General features: G+C 46.1%; 1 protein-coding gene across 1 annotated transcript; it reads left to right on the top strand.

The window, feature by feature from the left end:
• Positions 1–750: 750 nt before the first annotated feature.
• On the top strand, positions 751–13,587 carry OVGP1 (oviductal glycoprotein 1). The gene is made up of 11 exons (XM_010948334.3): positions 751–775; positions 1,371–1,400; positions 1,834–2,038; positions 3,040–3,096; positions 4,712–4,877; positions 5,372–5,496; positions 6,781–6,889; positions 6,991–7,176; positions 8,712–8,828; positions 11,893–12,028; positions 13,005–13,587. Exons 1-11 carry the CDS (start codon positions 751–753, stop codon positions 13,481–13,483), a joined length of 1,635 nt encoding a protein of 544 aa, XP_010946636.1. The 3' UTR covers positions 13,484–13,587.
• Positions 13,588–17,419: the final 3,832 nt, after the last annotated feature.

The following is a 17,419-nucleotide window of genomic DNA, read 5'->3' as shown; positions in this document are numbered from 1 at the left end:
ATTTTGTTTTTGCACTTCACCCATTTACGTACCTGCCTGGTGAGTGTCAGCATCTGAGTCTGAGAACCCTGCTCTGCTGGGCAAATCTTGTGGCATCCTGAATAACTGCTACTATTCACTGAGCCCTTATTATATGCGAAGCACTAACCTAACCGTCTTTTTTTTTTTTTTTTTTTGACCTAACAGTCTTGTGCATTATATCTTTAATTTGTTTAAAACCCTATAAGGTAAGTACAGGTGTTATATCCATTTTGCAAGTGTGGAAGCTGATGCTCAAAGAGCTAAGATGATAAAACTTCTAACTGGTGACACTGAGATGCAAACTTTGGCCTGCCTGAGTCCATAACTGGGGCTTTTAAACTTACATTACACTGCTTTCCTACCCTTGATCTTATAACAAAAGAATTACTGCTGCCCGTCAGTGTTTCTTCCTCATGCTCAGTCCATGTGGGGCTAGATTCCAGGAAGAGGGGCTGAGCACTGCCCTGCCCTCGCCATGGCCCACGGTGGACACCCACTCCCTGCCACTGTCAGATGTTGCTTTGATGGATCTGAGAGCTATGGCTCTGCTGGAGCGGGAGGATGGGAGATGCTGGGGTCACTGTGACTCCAGGGCAGCCGCCCATTAGTCACTGTTCTTGGTATTGTGTGTGCATAGCTGGGCTAACCCAATGCTGTCTCAGGGCTGTACCCGGGGAAGCTCATATAAAGAGGGTCCAGCTCTACACCTGCAGCTCTCAGACCACTGAGATGGGGAAGCTGTTGCTGTGGGTTGGTAAGTGTGGCGGGTCCCAGCCCCTCAATGTCACTCAGTCCAAGGGTACAAGGCTTCATAAGCTTGTTGTCTCTCTGGTGCCTGAGAAGCATCCTGGGATGGGGAGCCTGGATTAGGTAGCAGTGGGACAGGACACAGTGAAGGGCGGGAGGGGCCCAGGGACGGGTGACCACGGCAGTGGATCTCCACCCTGCCTGCACGTTAAACATTTTTATGCCTGGCTTCTACCTCGGGCCAATTCAGTCAGAATCTCTGGGGGCAGAGCCAGGATTTCACACCTTTAAAATCTGCATCCAGGCTGGAGAACCACTGGCCTAGAGCTTTTGCTGGGGCTTCTAAAAGTCATTGTTATCCCTGTGCAAAGCAAGTGTGTATCCATGTGGTGTTTATCAGAGTGGAAAGGAACTTACATAGATCTGGCTTCACTGGCTGAACGTAGAGAAGAGGAAAGAGGTGGAGGGTGTGTGGTCCCCATTTGTGTGTCTGCGGGGCCGAGCTGGCGTGTGCACTCAGAACTGGAGGGTGGGCTGGGCGCGTCACTCCGTGCTGACTGACTGTGACTCTCCCTGCAATTCCTCCCCGCTGTCTCCTGCAGCGCTGGTTCTTGTGCTGAAACACCACAATGGTAAGGAAACTGTGTGGTCCTCTCCAGAGCCAGGGAGCGTCCCCAGCTCAGAAGTGCTTCATGTTGAGTGTCCCCGGCAGCCCCACCCTGCCCTGGCCCCCTTGTCAGGGATCACTGATCCAATGCAGCTCAGCAGAGGATTTTCAGTCACCTGCTGTTTGGGTCACTCTCTGTGCCAGGATTCAGACTTAAGGATCCATTCTGAACAGTATTTCACAAGGCTTTCTAGCCCACCCCCTGACTCTCCCCGCCACCACCCCACCAGGACCCCAGCTATGGGGGAGGGGCCAGACCTCAGTGTATCTTTGGGAGGGTGTGTGTTGGGGGTGTTACAGTGGCCTGGCCTCTCAGGCTGTGTTCACGCTGCTCTGTGGAAGCCGAGCTCCATCCCCGTCTTGGTCTCTGCCAACAAATGCCTGCTGTCCCCTACCAGGTGCTGCCCACAAACTGGTGTGTTATTTCACCAAGTGGGCAATCAGTCGGCCTGGCCCTGCCTCCATCCTGCCCCGTGACCTGGACCCCTTTCTCTGCACTCACCTGGTGTTTGCCTTTGCCTCAATGAACAACAACCAGATTGTTGCTATGGATCCCCAGGATGAGAAAATCCTCTACCCAGAGTTCAACAAGCTCAAGGAGAGGTGTGTTCACTTTGGGTGTGGGAGTCGTATTTTACAGATGGAGAGAATTAAGCCTTTTCTCCAGTTAGTCATCAATTTCCTCTGCTTCTTGTGTCCGAACCCCTTGTCTGGGGGGCTGCAGAGCATCCCTGCCTTGAGAGCTCCCTGCTGATCATTCACTCTGAGCTCGTCCTAGCCGCCTTGCCTCTATGGTTGCTGTTGCCCCTGCTTGAAATTCCCTCTTCTCTCTCCTCTGCCTGGCAACCATCAACTCAAGCCTTCAAGCCCAGTGGTGAGGATTTCATGCATTAATGCTGTTCAGGTGCTTTGGAGAGGGCTGCGCATGACAGAAGCTGCGCAGATTCTCGTGTTTCTGTTACCACCTGTCACCTGCGACCCCCAAGCTGTGAGCTCCCAAGGGAGGGGCTGGTGTCTGTGGTATTTCTGTACACCAGTGACTGGGTCAGTGGTGATGCTGAGCTGGAGCTCAATAAGAGCTTCCCGAAGTGTCCCTCTTCCCAGAACTCCTGGGCTCTCTCCTGTCCACGGAGGCCTGTCACTCCACGAATGGTTATAGAAGGGCGGGGGCAAATCCATGTCACTGGATGACAAGCTCCGGAGAGGGCTGGCAGCTTGTCCGTCTGTTCACTGCTGTATCACAGGCACCTAAAGCAGTCGGTGGCCCAGAGGATGTGCTCGGTAAATGTCTGTTGACTAAAAGAGTGGGTGAAGAGGAACATTTAGGCTGCTTTGCTTCGTCCTTTTGGGGGGCACATCATGAGGATGTGGGGACTTTGGGGGACTTTGGACAGCCTGGCGGTTCCTGGGTTGCGATGCCTGTGGGCTGGCTGCTCTCCCCCTTTTCCTTCCTTCCCTTCCTGGGCTCTGCTCTGCTCTGCTCCTTTCTTCCTTAGGCTCTTTCAGCTGCCTCCCCCTTGCGTGCCCCCCTCATCCCCTACTTCCCACTGCTCCGCAAACAAGTGAGTGAGAACCCAGCTCACTGACTCTGTCCCACGTCACAGGAACAGGAAGCTGAAAACACTGCTGTCCATTGGAGGGTGGAAATTCGGCACATCGAGGTGAGACTGTGCTGTCACACCTTCTCTCTGCGGAGGAGGGATGTGATGGGAGGAGGAGGAGCAGGCGGGCCCAAGGTGAGGACAGCGTCCGGGAGCCAGCTTGGCCATGGGGACACAGGCTAGTGTGGACACTTCCAGAGTCCCAACCTGGCCCTGGACTCCAGGGCTCCCCAACCTTTCCTCCACAGTGAGTGAGGGGAGACAGGGCAGGTCCAGAGGTGGTGAGAAAGGGGCTGGGGGAAATGAGGGACACAATGGGACACTCACAATGGTCCCCTCAACCCTTCCTAAGAGGCAGGGGTTGTCTCAGGGAAGAGAGGAGTCTTGTTTAGGACAAGAATAAACCCTAAAGCTCACAGGGCCTGGGTTCCCTTGCTTTATAAATGGAGCCAATGATATCAGCCTCAGAGGATAGGATGGGAGGAAAGGAAGTAACATAAATAAGACGCTCAGCTTAGCACCTTGGCACAAAGGACGTGTCCAGTACGTGGTGCCTCCTCTCTGTCACCCTCCACCAGGCAATGTGTAGATGACAAACAGCCTTCATATTCTCTGAAGAAACTCTTCCCCTCTTTCCTGGCTGAGGCCAGGGGCAGAGGCCACACCTGCCTCTCTGCCTTAGAGGAATGAGCAGTAGGAGAGGGCCAGCTGCCCGCCTGGAGCTAGGAGCAATGCAGGCAGGACTGGGCTGCTGGTGAGAACCGGCTCTGCCTGACACCAGCCCTCTCTCTGCCACCACTTTGCACATTTGCTGTGTCCAGACACTGCCCGGGGGCTTTGCATGCATTATCTCATGGTCACTCAGGAGAGGCTTACAAAGTGGTTGTTTACATTCCAAATTTGTCGAAACAGAAGGCAAAAGAGTGAGAAGTTAAGGAACTTGCCATATTCCACCCGGGTGTCCCTCAGGGATCACCCAGCTAGGCGATGGCCAACAGAGAATGGAACCCAGGCCTGCCTACCCCTGAATCTGGCCAACGTTCTAATCATTGCACGCGGGCCTAGCCCAGAATTGCTTAAAGTTCAACTCCAATGAGTTAGAAGTTTTCCAATAGTACCTTCACTGTGGAAGAGAAAACAGTAGGAAAAATAGAAAACAATCAAACAGCCAAAGGACAAAACAGCAAAAAGTCTGGAACTCTTGTGACAAGTTATGAGCCCATTAGCTCAGAGATCTTTCTGGAAATGCTGGCCGTTGGCTCACATTTCCTCTCCTAATTGGCTCAGGCCGAGAAAGTCAGTGCCAGGACAGGGCATCAGGACCGAGTAGTTGCCCGTGAGGACACAGCAGAGGGAAGGCGCCGGCCAGCGGGGTACCGTATTTCTGCGGGCAGAGGCGCCTGCAGCTGTGTGCGTGTCTCCATCACGGAGGGGCAGGTGGTGGTTTGCAAATCCTCCCTGGTGCCTGCATTCCCCACTCCTGCGTATTGAAGCCCCAGTGCCGGGAGGGGATTTTAAGAGGGTATTTTAAGAGGGTTTAAGAGTTTCAAAGACCTCCCTTCTGTTCCTCAGTTATGTTCGCTGTGCCGTCCACAGGCGCAAACGCCAGGGGCCTGGTAGGGAGGCCGTGGTTCTGCAGAAAGCGTTCCTGGCCTCACCCCTGGTCTCCCTGCAGGTTCACCACTATGCTGTCCACGTTCGCCAGCCGGAAGACGTTTATCAGTTCAGTTATATTTCTCCTGAGGACACATGACTTCGATGGGCTGGACCTCTTCTTCTTGTACCCTGGACTCAGAGGCAGCCCCAGGCGTGACCGGTGGGCTTTCCATCTCTTAATTGAAGTAAGGCCAGTCTGGCAACTCCCAAAGCCAGAAATGATTCTACTTTGATCACATCTGGGCTCAGGGCATAAGAGGAGCCTAAGGCCAGGGGCAAAAGCAGCAGAGTGGGGACAGAATGTTCTTTTCCTGCCACCACCCTTGGAAAGAGCAGGTTTTGGGCAAAAGATCTGCTAAGCAGGTGTCTTTTTTGTAGCTCTTTTTCCTCTGTCACATCCAGGTCTTGGTGCAGCTCTCCAGGCTGAGGGACGCTTTCTCTGTGCAGCTTCCTAGACTCCCTCAGGGGGGCAGTCTGAAATCTGAACCTGCCTGCCAGCCCTCTATTCAATGACTTACCACATTGGCTCCCGTCCACCTTTCTCATGAGCCCGTGGGCAGGACCTGTGTCTGACTCTCACGGCTCAGGGAGCTCCACAAATAAAGTTTTCCTGGATGGTACTTTCCTTCCCTGACTCTGATGTGTCTGGTTCTCTGTGTCTGTCTCTCTTTATTCCCAGGAGCTCCTGTCTGCCTTCCAGAAGGAGGCACAGCTCACCATGCGTCCAAGGTTGCTGCTCTCTGCTGCTGTGTCTGGGGACCCACATGTCATCCATAAAGCATATGTAACACACATTCTGGGAAGGTGAGTGGGTGCTGCCTTGGTGGGGCAGGACACTGGAGGGAAAGAGGCGTCTCAAGCTCAAAACCCCAGAGCTGCCCAAGCACTGTCCTCGAGCTTTCCGTGTGTCTGCCCTGGTGTAAGTGCTTGCTTGTTTGGGAAGTAGGCTGACCACAAGCATAGGTGGGGATAAGGATTATGCCATTGTGTCCTGGGCTTTCTTTAGGAGATCAGAGGGAGCTGATATAGTACCAGGCCATGCCACAACATCCTCTTGGGTGCAGTCTTCTGAATAGCCCATCGCTGGGTCTCATAGGAGAGACTCCATGGGCCTGGCCTCTGCTGTCCCAGGGTCCCCAGCAGACACACACTGGGTGCCAGATGGCTGGCATCAGAGAGTCTGATGAATTACCAACTACTACCACTAAAACAAAAGTAGGAATGCCCAGCCAGGCCCAGTTTTCAGAGCACAGGTCTTCATGGAAAATTATAAAACCCAGACAAGGAGAGCTCATAACACTATCTGGAGATGCTAACTCTGGACTAATTTTTCTCAAAGCTCAAGAATCAAATATTTACAGGAAGGAACATTGAGGCAGATGCAGAACAAAAGAGATGATGGGTGTGATGACACTTAGGGAGAGTGGTTTCAATGTGGCAGGAAAGGTGAGAGACCCAGTGGGGCAGAGTTTGCCTGTGTTGGTCTTATAGCCAGGCAGGACTGAGGGAGTCCTACCTTCACCCAGTTGAGTGACCTTAGACAAATTAGATAGCCACCCGAGTTTCAACTGCTTTATTTTTAAAATGGAGAAAATTATGGTACTTAGGGCTTTGGCCAGATTAAAATTAAATTAAAACCTCTACACCTATGACCTGGTCAAGCCTCAGCTGAACTTTGTCATTTGGAAAGCTTTCTGGAAGAGATAGGTTTCAATGGTTCTTTGAATGGTAGATAGACAGAAGCCCTTTTATGCTGTGGGACAGAACTGCTTATATGTGACAATTTATGCAGACCTCTGTCGTGCTTGTATCAGGCCTGGGTGCGTTTGCTTTCTGGTCTGACTCCTGCCCACTCCCTTGGATATTCTCCAGATGGCGTAGATCCTGATACATGGCTGTCCCTAACCAGCTGTGTGTTCCAATGGCAGCTTCTCAAGTGGAGGGCACAGCTGGGGCAGGCCCCACAGGCAGAAATGGCAGGGAGGCTCGTTGGCCAACACACAGCTAGTTAACTAGTTAGCACTAGATGACCTGACTTGAAAATCCAGCTGGCCCAAGCTTCATGTCTCCTCTTCCTGCCCCTGCCAGCCTCCTGGATTTCATCAACGTCTTGACTTATGACTTCCATGGAAGCTGGGAAAAGTTCACAGGACACCATAGCCCCCTGTTCTCTCCGCCTGGAGACCCCAAATCTTCGGTAAGGAAAGGAGAGCTCTCAGGCGGCCCAGAAATCTGCCCTTGAGGCCAGGCCATTGGCTCTTGGTAACAAGGAGGGGTTTGTGTTCTTCCTACCTGCAGGCACATGCCATGAATTACTGGCGTAATCTTGGGGTGCCCCCACAGAAGCTTCTCATGGGATTCCCCACCTATGGACGTACTTTTCGCCTCCTCAAAGCCTCTAAGAATGAACTGCGGGCAGAAGCTGTGGGACCAGCATCTCCAGGAAAGTACACCAAGCAAGCTGGCTTCTTGGCTTATTATGAGGTGATAGGAATAGGGACTTCTGTCTGTTAGTTACGGCGTCCCCAGCCCCAGCCCGGGTAAGAGCAAGGACAGGGGACATAGGTGAGGCTGAGGGCTGGAGACAGGACAAGGGGGTGGTTTGCTGCAGAAGGGGATTCTACTCTCTGGGATAGTCTGTTTTTCTTCAGGGGAAGTTGCTTGAATGTTTTCTAAGGGATGAGGGGCTGGGTGGAGTCTGAATGGAGGGGAAAAGAATATTAAAGGTTATAAGTCAATCCTAACTTTATGGCCTAAATAAACATAATTAATATTTGCAGTATACATAATTTCAAACATTTGCAAAGGTAAAAGAATAGAATAACCGCTTCTCATTTTCCCTGACTCCCAAATACCCCTCACCCAGCTTAAGTCAGTAACCACTCATGGCCAGTCCTGTTGACTCTCTGCTCCCTGACTCCCTCCCTCTCACCGGTAAATTATTTTGAAGCAATTCCAGGACATCCTCTATCACAGATTCTTTCTCCTTTACCCCAGTTCCACTCCCTTAATCCTCATCTCAACAAGACTTGCTGTTGAGGGGAGGAAAGAGACATGGCCCCAAGGGAACATAAAACACAGGAGAAGACAGTTAAGAGGCACCGAGTGATGGCAGGATCTGGAAAGGTCTTATGGAGCAGGTGGATTTTGAGCAGAGCTTTCAAGATGGGCAGGAGTGACAAGATGAGAAGGACCTCCCTGGTAGAGGGCAGAGGTACACAGACACAAGGCGTGTAGGGTGCCAGTGGAGGGCTGTACCCTTGCCTTAGGTAGCAGTGCAGGTGCCTCTCCAGTCTCTGCTCTGTGCTGGCTGCCTAGAAATGTTTTCCAACTAATCCAATGATAAATGACACAATAGAAGTAATGTTCTTAAAGGACATTATGGGGCAAAGAGATTTTGATAGAACCTTTAACTAACCAAACCAAACCGAATCCCAGACTTGCACATTAACTTCTGCAGTCCCACTTGAACACATATCTTTGCAGCATATGGCTTCTATACAGTGCTGGGCACCCAGTCTGTGCTCAGATGCTTCCTTGGTTGTAACTACCTAGTTCTCCCTGCCTTTGAGCCCTTTAAATTTACTATAGATGCAACAGTTAGTTTGATAAATACCTAGATGGGGCAATTTATGTTGGTATCAATGAACAGAAGAGATATTTATTCCTGAAAACTCTTTGAAAAAGATACAGGTTTTGTCAAGGGTCAGGCTTGCTACTGTAGTAGTTTGGTATCGACATTATTTACCAAACTCTGGTTTGGTTCCTTAAGGATGTCACACAGTCCTTGGTTCTCTATCTGTTTACGCATCACGGACATTGGAAGAAGGAATGTGTGATAGTAGGAAATAATCCAGAATAGACAGTGGCTTTGTGAGTGGCTTCCCCACTCCCTCTTTTTCCTCTTCCTCTCACTCCCTGATGAGGGATTCTTGGACTCTATCCCTGGGCGAGGAACAGCGTGGTCATGCTTCTCTCCATGGCGCTTCCCAGAACTGACCTGGTGAACTTCCTGGTAGGTTTGCTCCTTTGTCCAGAGTGGGAGGAAGCGCTGGATTGATTCTCAGTATGTCCCATATGTCTACAAGGGGAGGGACTGGATCGGCTTTGATGATAACAACAGCTTCAGGTACAAGGTGAGAACTCGGTCCTTTCTTGTTCCAGCTTAGAATTTCCCTCCAGCTTTGAGTCCCTTGTCTGTTCTCTCTCTCTCTCTCTCTCTATGTGAGTGTGTGTGTGTGTGCGTGTGTACTGAGTGGAGTGTGAAAGGTGAGGATGACTTGATCAGGTAAGTTTCAGGTATACCTGAACTACCTGGAGTTTCTTAATCCCATCTGGCCTAACCCTTTTATTTTGAAGGGAAGGAATCTTAGATTTGAGGGGAGGAACAGACTTTTGGTGGCGGTCTCTTCTTTTCTATTTGGATCAGTTAAGTTCCAGACAGATAAATACCAATGTGAGGGAGATCACGCTAAGCACACCATGAATATTACTGATATGTGCAGGAGTGGGGAAGTCAGGGAGGGCTTCCTGAGGGAGGTGAGCAGGAGGAGGAGATGATGACATAGGGAAAGGCTCAGTGTGTACAGAAAGCTCGTTCAAAGCACATTCAAAGGAGAATTTAGGTGGAGGAAAAGAATTTTTGTAAAATGAAAAGAAGGTAGTAAAAGCTGGCCTGTTTATAGAGGGACTTGGATGCTAGTGAAGGATTTGGCCTTCATCCTGTGGACATTTTCAGGCAAAATCAGGTTTCTGAGCAGGTGTATGACCTGCGAGTTGGAAACCTTTAGGCTCTAATTGTGACCACCTGCTCTCCCCTTATTAGCAGTGAAAATGAAATTGAATTTGGCAGGTTTTTTTTTTTAATAGTGAATTAGAACAGAAACGACTAGTCCTGGTGGTTCCCTAACCTGCCTCTGCTTGGAGTCACTTCAGAGACTTGATAAATGTAGTTCCACCCTTGAATATTCATCAGGTCTTGAAAAGAATCTAGAAATGGCTTTTAGTATGTCCCCATGTGATCCTACTGTACTCAGCGTGGCACTTTGGGAAGTGTGCAAGCATGAGATAATGCGGATCTGGACTGGGGTGCTTGGGAGGAGAGGCCATTGAGTGAGAAATTGTCAGGACTTCACTGTTGCCTGTATATCAGGACTTAAAAGTAGAGGGATGTCAGAGTGTCTCTTCCTGTAAGTGATGTAGGGGCATAAGTGTTGGTTGTTCCTTGGGGACATCTAGGGTAGAAAGAACAAAAAATAGGACAGCATTCATGAAGATTCACTGTGACCTCCTCTGTGCATAACCCTAAGTGAGGCCTGCAGAGGGGAGAGAGGCAGAGAGCATGCTTTCAGCCTCCAGGATCCTACTCTGTGGATGGGAATGGACTACGCAAGCAAAAAAGGCCAAGGGCAACGCAAGTATCCAGTTGGATGGAATTAAATATATGATCCATAGGACACGAAAGAGGGGGTTGACCTCTGTTACCGGGGAAAGCCTGGGAGCAGCTGTGGAGGGTGGGCTTGCTTTGAGGGGCAGTTACTGTTCCTGCAGAGCTGGAGAGGTGCCCGAGCCCAGTGTGAGGATGATTATGGGATTTCATCGTAGAATCTCAGAGCTAAAAGAAGCTTTGGAGGTAATCAGTGGGAGACAGTTGTCCCCGGATTTCTCAGTGTTCCCACACTGTCCAGGCGTTCTGAGTAAAGGAAATAGATCTACTACTAAAAATTAGAAAGTTGCCTTTCCCCTTTCCCCCAGAGCCATTTCCTTACATGCAAGGGTTGTAGAGTCCCCACCCTAAAGAGGACTTGTTTACTCTCCAGAGCAAAGATCTCAGTCTCTCTAGCGGGGAAGAGGGCCAGATATGCCAGCTTCCTACATAAGCTAGAATCTCATCATTTTGGGGTTCCTCTTCTGTAGTGTGGACCCTGTTGCACATGTAGATGAATATCTAGTCTCCTTTGCATCACCCTTTGGGTAACTGGGGCATGAAGAGCAAACTCCAGGTGCTATTCTGACTGTTCTTTTTGCTGTGAGTTGTAATGGTCAGTTATCTGATCCAGAGATCGTGTGTGTGTGTGTGTGTGTGTGTGTGTGTGTGTGTGTGTGTACATATAAAACTGGCAGGTTAATTTGGTTAGCCTGAAAGTAGGATGAAATCTTAGAATCTTCACAGTTGCATACTTAATAATTAGGTTCCTCTGTCTTATTTTACATTTGGGGAAAGCAAATCTCAGAAAGAAGCCAACTGATTTGGCCAAGTCATGCAGCTGTTTGGGTGTGATAGAGTCTGTCTTTTCCATCAGCCTGGACAGAGAGCTTTGGCGAAGTAATAATAAAACCTGGGTTTGAGTCTAAACCCTGCCTTTTAGTTATATGTAAGGTTTTAAAAATCACAGGCAAAAGACTTTATTTACTTATCTGTGAAAAGGGCACAATGTAATCTGCTCTCTTTTATAGCATCACTATGATAGAAGATCTGTTGAAGTGGTTTTTAAAAATAAAGTAATATCTATCCTGCAGTATGATGATAATGGTGATTAGCAGGCTGGGGAGCTAGAGATAGTATTTAACATTCATGAACATTTATTATGTGCAAAATAGTGCTCCAAGGATTTCACATGTAGGAATTTTTTTTAGAATTTTTTCAAATTGTGGCAAAATATACATCATACAAAATTAACAATTTTACCCATTTTTTGTTAAAGTTTGGTAGCACTGAGTACATTCACATTGTTGTGTAAATATCACCTCATCCAAACTGAAACTCCATACCCACTAAACAGCTCCCCATTCTTCTCTTACGCAACTCCTGGCAATCACCATCTCTATGAATGTGACTACTCTAAGTACACTACAATTGGAATCATAATATTTGTCCTTTTGTGATTGGCTCATTTCACTTAGCATAATATCTTCAAATTCCATGCATATTGTAGCATGTGCACATAGGAATTCTTTGGATTCTAAAAATATGGGAAAAGTTATTATTCATTTTTTTACAAATGAGGCAACTAAGACACATAAGGTAAGTAACACTTTCAAGATCCCATGGCTAATAAGTGGTAGAGGCTAGACTGAAATACAGACTCTGTGCCTAACCACCCTGCACTGTGGCCTTCCGAGAGTCCTTCTGTTTTTTGTCACTGTACCCAGTCTAGAGGATGGCCAGGACAGCGGTTTGACTGACTACTGATTTTTCAGGCATTTTTCATAAAGAAAGAGCATTTCGGGGGGGCCATGGTGTGGACCTTGGACCTAGATGACGTCAAGGGCGCTTTCTGTGGCACTGGCCCTTTTCCCCTTGTCCACACGTTGAATACTCTCCTGGTGGATGCTGGTAAGTAGCTGTGACCTAGAAGCTGGGGTTGGAAGTTGCGTAACCAGCCACTGGGTGGGGCCCTTCTGTTAGATCTTAGGTGAGGCAACATGACATTGAAGGCAGAGATAAGCTTTGATGCCAGGTCAGTTTGGCTCTGATGCATGCTCCGTTTGACCTCCCTGAGCTTTGTTTTCCCCATCTACAAAGTGGGAATAATCCTTATGCTCGTGACATTATTATACAAACTAAATGAGATATGGAAAGAAAACATGCTGGCTCATGCCGAACACTGAATATATGTTCGTTTATTTCTTTATTTCTTTTTTCTGCTTTCATGGGACAAGAGCCAGAAAGGGAAATTAATTTTCTTTTTTTTATCTCTTTGTTAAGAGATACTTCCCTGGCAGTCGGGAGGTGGAACCTGGCATTCTAGAGCTGAAACATCCTTGGAGATGGTTTATAATCCTCAATCTGTTAGGAGACCAGGGCTCAGAAAGATAATTCAACTAGTAAGGGGTGGAGATGGGACTCTGACCCAGTTCCTTACAACGTGATGTCTGGAGCAGCCTCCTTGCCCTCAGTCTTGTCCCTGGTACCTCCCACAATGGGGGACATAAAAGGGTTCTCCTTGAGGATCCAACAAGTATGGAATTAAGCCTTGGGAACAAGGTCTTGCTAAATGTGCAAAGGTCAAATGAGGACCTAAACACAGAGAACTGGCAGACTCCTCCTTGGGGATCACTCACTGGAAATGCAGCAGACCCACTGAGCGCTCACACATGCCTAGGGTCATGTTAACACGATGAGGTTGGGGAACGGGGCTTCTATGTGGTGGGATTCTATCTGTATCCTCAAGTGGGTGCTTTTGGAAATCCTCCAATCCTGGTTTGGGAGCAGGTACTTTAGCCCTGGAATGGTCCTTGTCCTACCAGTAAGTAATACGATGGGAAGAAAGAGGCAGGAATCTCATTCCTTTCTTATGATTTTCTCTTAGAGTTCAGCTCAACTCCTTCGCCAAAATTTTGGTTGTCAACTTCTGTGAATTCTTCAAGAACTGGCCTTGAAAGGTTGACTGTGACCAAGGATCTGAACACTGATCTGTGGATTTTGCCCCCAGGAGGAGAGGCTATAGCAACTGAGACGTATAGAAAGTCTGAAAATATGTCCACAATCTCCAGAGGTGGACTTGTGACCCCTACAAGGGAAACTGTGTCTTTTGCAAATCACACTGTAGCTCCAGAAGGGAAAACTGAGACCCCTGGAGAGAACATGACCCCTTTGGGCTATCAGTCTGTGACCCCTGGAGAGATAATGGTGGCTCCAGTACATCTTCAGACTGGAGATAAGATTCTACCCACAAGAAGGAAGACTGTAGCCCCTGAGAAGATGATTGTCTCCTCTGGAAAGATGACAGTCACTTCCAATGGGCAGAATGAACCTCTAAGAGGAGAATTTGACATCAGGGCACCCTGACCCCCTGACGGGTTACTTTGGTTTTCAGACATGAGCTGAAAACTGGATGCTGCCCTCTGGCCCTGTCATCTAGCTCCTAGGACACAGTCCTCTTGTTTTTGACAGCCCTTTTGTTCCCACTAGTGGAACCATTCCTCTCAATGAACCTTCCAACAAGTCCTCTCTGTAAAGAAAGAAAATCCCCCAAAAATTCTGCTGTGGGTCAAGGATGCTGAGCTCTGTTGGTGGAAGAAGCTGGGGAAAGCCCTTGCCTTTTCTTCTAGGTCCCCTGACAGAAGCTGCCTGTGCCCAGCCATTCATAAACCATTCTTCGGGCAAAGCAGCCCCCAAGCCACAGTGAATTAATCTGTTTTCTCTTGAATAAACTGAAAGCACAAGAATCCATCTGAGTTTTTTGAATTTCTTTTCTTGAAATAACCTATGCTAGCCAACCGTCAGCTTCTCTCTTTCAAGGTCACTTTCCCTTCCTACTATTTTTGGAAAGAGAGAGTTTGTGTCGAGCCCATGCTGATGTTTACCAATGTAGATTATATGCTTCCCTTTCTGCCATGAACAGCTGCTGCTTCACTGTTGGTCAGAGCCAGAATCTCTTCTAGAGAAGTTTTCCACAATCATCAAGGGGCTGAGAAAAGAAAGAGGGAGTTGTGTCTTCCAATTATATTCTCTACTTTGTAAAACCTTAGCTGTCTCTGAACTGCCCCCTCCACCATTCTCTCCATAAGAAGTGGTTGAGTGGAAGACAAAAATCAGTATTTTTTTTTGTCTTACCTGTACATTTCTCCTAGGTCTCCTCCAGAAACACCAATTCCCATATACTACACACAGCAGTCCACTTACAGAGTATTTCCTGGACACGACTGACCCTCATAAGCCAGACCCAGGACCAATTTCCAGCCCTCCCTTTCCAGGAAACACAGATGCTAGTGGGTGTCAGACCTATCACCCATGTTACCTTTTCTTTTGGAAGTACAGCCTCCAAGAGTTTAAGATAAAGTTCTCCTATTAAAATGCCTGTGGGACCAAGCAGCTATCACAAATGACCAAATCAGGTGAAGGGGATATCCTCACAAGTGTGGGCACATGGCCACAGGACAATGTTGCCACAGCATGAGTCACAAATCAGTAAGCTGCAAAACAAACCAACCCCAAAACTTAGCGGTTTACAAAACAGCTATTTCTTTAGCTCATAATTCTAAAGCTTGGCAAGTTGGGCTATGTTCAACTAGGTGGTTCTCATGGTCTGGACTGGTTTTAGCTGATCACAGCTGGAATGGCTCATGCATCTACAGTTAGCTGGTGGGTTGGGCTGAGGGTGGGCTGGTTTATCATGGCCTCACCTGGGTTGACTGAAGTCTTTTTCCATGAGCCCTCTCACTCTTCAACTGGCTAGTTTACAAGGTTGTGGTCACACTGTTACTAGAAAGCGTAAGAGAAAGCACCAATAGGCAACTAATTTTAAGTCTCTTCTTGAATTATATTTACTATTGTTCCATTGGCCAAAGGAAGTCAAATGACCAAGCCCAGAGTTAGTGTGGTAGGGAATTATCCAAGCAAATAGAGGGAAGCATAAACAAATTGGAGGGATGTAATGTACAGCATTGAGAATATAGTCAACAATATTGTAATATTGTGTGGTGATAGCAGGTAGTTAATCTTACTGTGTGATCATTTTGTAATGTATATACATATCAGACCAGTATGTTGGATACCTGGATCTAATGTAATATTGTATTTTAAGTATACTTCAATTAAAAGCATAAACGAAAACATAACCTTATTGAAGGGATTCGGAAGGAGAAGAACTATCCTTATTAACTTCAGAAAGTAGGATTTTGTGTATTTACTAAAAGGCTGCAGATGAAAGGGACTATGCACAGACACTGTACTCTAGCTACCAAATTTGTTTTTTTACAGGTGTGTACATTAGCAATTCTGAAACTATTTATGTGTTTCCCAGAATTAAACAAACAAGTAAATATTCTGTGGGTAATGAAAGCCAGGTTTCTCACTGTCAGAGAAGTAAGTTACAAACAGGGAAATGGGAAAGGCTAGAATGGACCCTGTGGTGTTGGAATCAGAGGTATCAGTATGAAATCACAGTTTAAAAAATATATAGATAGGTTTATACATAAATTAATATTCAAATACATGCATACATAAATATGTTCCCTCACTTTGACCACTGAGAACATTTAGAAACAGTGACATCAAAGAAATAATAAGTACATTCAGTGCCCAGACCTCTGGCCACCACCTGTTTATTCTCTGTATCAATGATTCTCTATTTGTTCAGTTGGTTCGTTTTATTTTCTAGATTCCAAATATAGGTAAAATCATACGGTATTTGTTTTTTTCTGTCTGACTTATTTCACTATGCATAATACTCTCTAGGTCCATTTATGTTGTCACAAGTAGAAACATTTTATTCTTTTTTATTATGGCTAAGTAATATTCAAATATATATGTATGTATATATGTATGTATGTATACACACGCATACACACACATATATACCACATCGTTTTTGTTCATCTATTGATGGGCACTTAGGTTGCTTCCATATCTTGGTTTTTAGAAATAATGTAAAGAACATAGAGGTACATAAATCTTTTCAAATTATTGATTTTGTTTTATTTGGAAAACTGGAGTTGAATTTTGTCACAAGATTTTTCTGCATCTATTGAGATGATAATATGATTTTTGTTCTTCAGGTTGTTAATATGGTGCACCATATCAACTGATTTGCAGGTATTGAAACATGCCTGCATCCAGATAAATCTTACTTGATCATAGTGTATGATCCTTTTAGTGTATTGTTGAATTTGGTTTGGTAATATTTTGTTGAGGATTTTTGCATCTATGTTCTTCAGTGATATTGGCCTGTAATTTTATATATAAATACAGTATAAAAACTTTTATATGTATCTGTAGTCTCTATTTCATTTATTTCTGCTCTTATCTTTATTATTTATTTTCTTTTACTAACTTTGGGTTTTATTTATTCCTCTTTCTCTAATTCTTTTAGGTGTAAAGATAGACTGTTTATTTGAGATTTCTTTTGTTTTTGGACATAGGCTTGTATTGCTCTAAATTTCCCTTTTGGAAATGTTTTTGCTGTATTCCATAGATACTGAATCATTGTGTTCCTATTTTCATTTGTCTCAATTTGTTTTTTTATTTCTTCTTTGATTTCTTCAGTGACCCCTTGGTTATTTAGTATATATTTAGCCTCCATGTGTTTGTGTTTTTTCCAGTTTTTTTTGTACTTGATTTCTTAATCACACCCTTGCAGTTGGAAAAGATGCTTGATGTGGTTTCAATCATCTTAAATTAATGTGACTTGTTTTGTGGTCTAGCATGTGTTCTATCCTAGAGGACGTTCCCTGTGTATCTGATAAGAATGTGTATTCTGCTTCTTTTGGATGGACTATCTATCTATTGACCTATCTATCTGGCCTCTCTCTCTCTCTCTACATATATACATATATATATGTAATTCATTTGATCTAATGTGTTGATTAAGGCCAGTGTTCCTTATTGATTGTCTATCTGAATGGTCTGTACATTGATGTAGTGGGGTGTTAAAGCCCCTTAATATGATTGTGTTACTGTCAATTTCTCCCTTTAGGCCTGTTAATATTTGCTTTACGTATTTAGGTTCTCCTATGTTGGGGGCATATACATTTATAAGGGTTATGTCTTCTTGTTGGATTGATCCCTTTATATTATGTAATGTCCTCCTTTGTCTCTTGCTAAGGTCTTTGTTTTAAAATCTATTTTGTCTGATATAAGAATTGCTACTCCAACTTTCTTTTTGTTTCCATTTTCATGGAATACCTTTTTCTATACTTTCAGTTTGTGATTCTTTATCTCTTTCTGAAGTGAGTCTATTGTAAGCATTGTATTATGTGTCATTTTTTAAAATCCATTCAGCCA

This window comes from Camelus bactrianus, chromosome 9 (genome assembly GCF_048773025.1).
Source record: "Camelus bactrianus isolate YW-2024 breed Bactrian camel chromosome 9, ASM4877302v1, whole genome shotgun sequence".
Lineage (NCBI taxonomy): Eukaryota > Metazoa > Chordata > Mammalia > Artiodactyla > Camelidae > Camelus > Camelus bactrianus.
The sequence above is the reverse complement of the archived record's forward strand: the minus strand, read 5'-3'. Positions and strand labels throughout refer to the sequence as shown.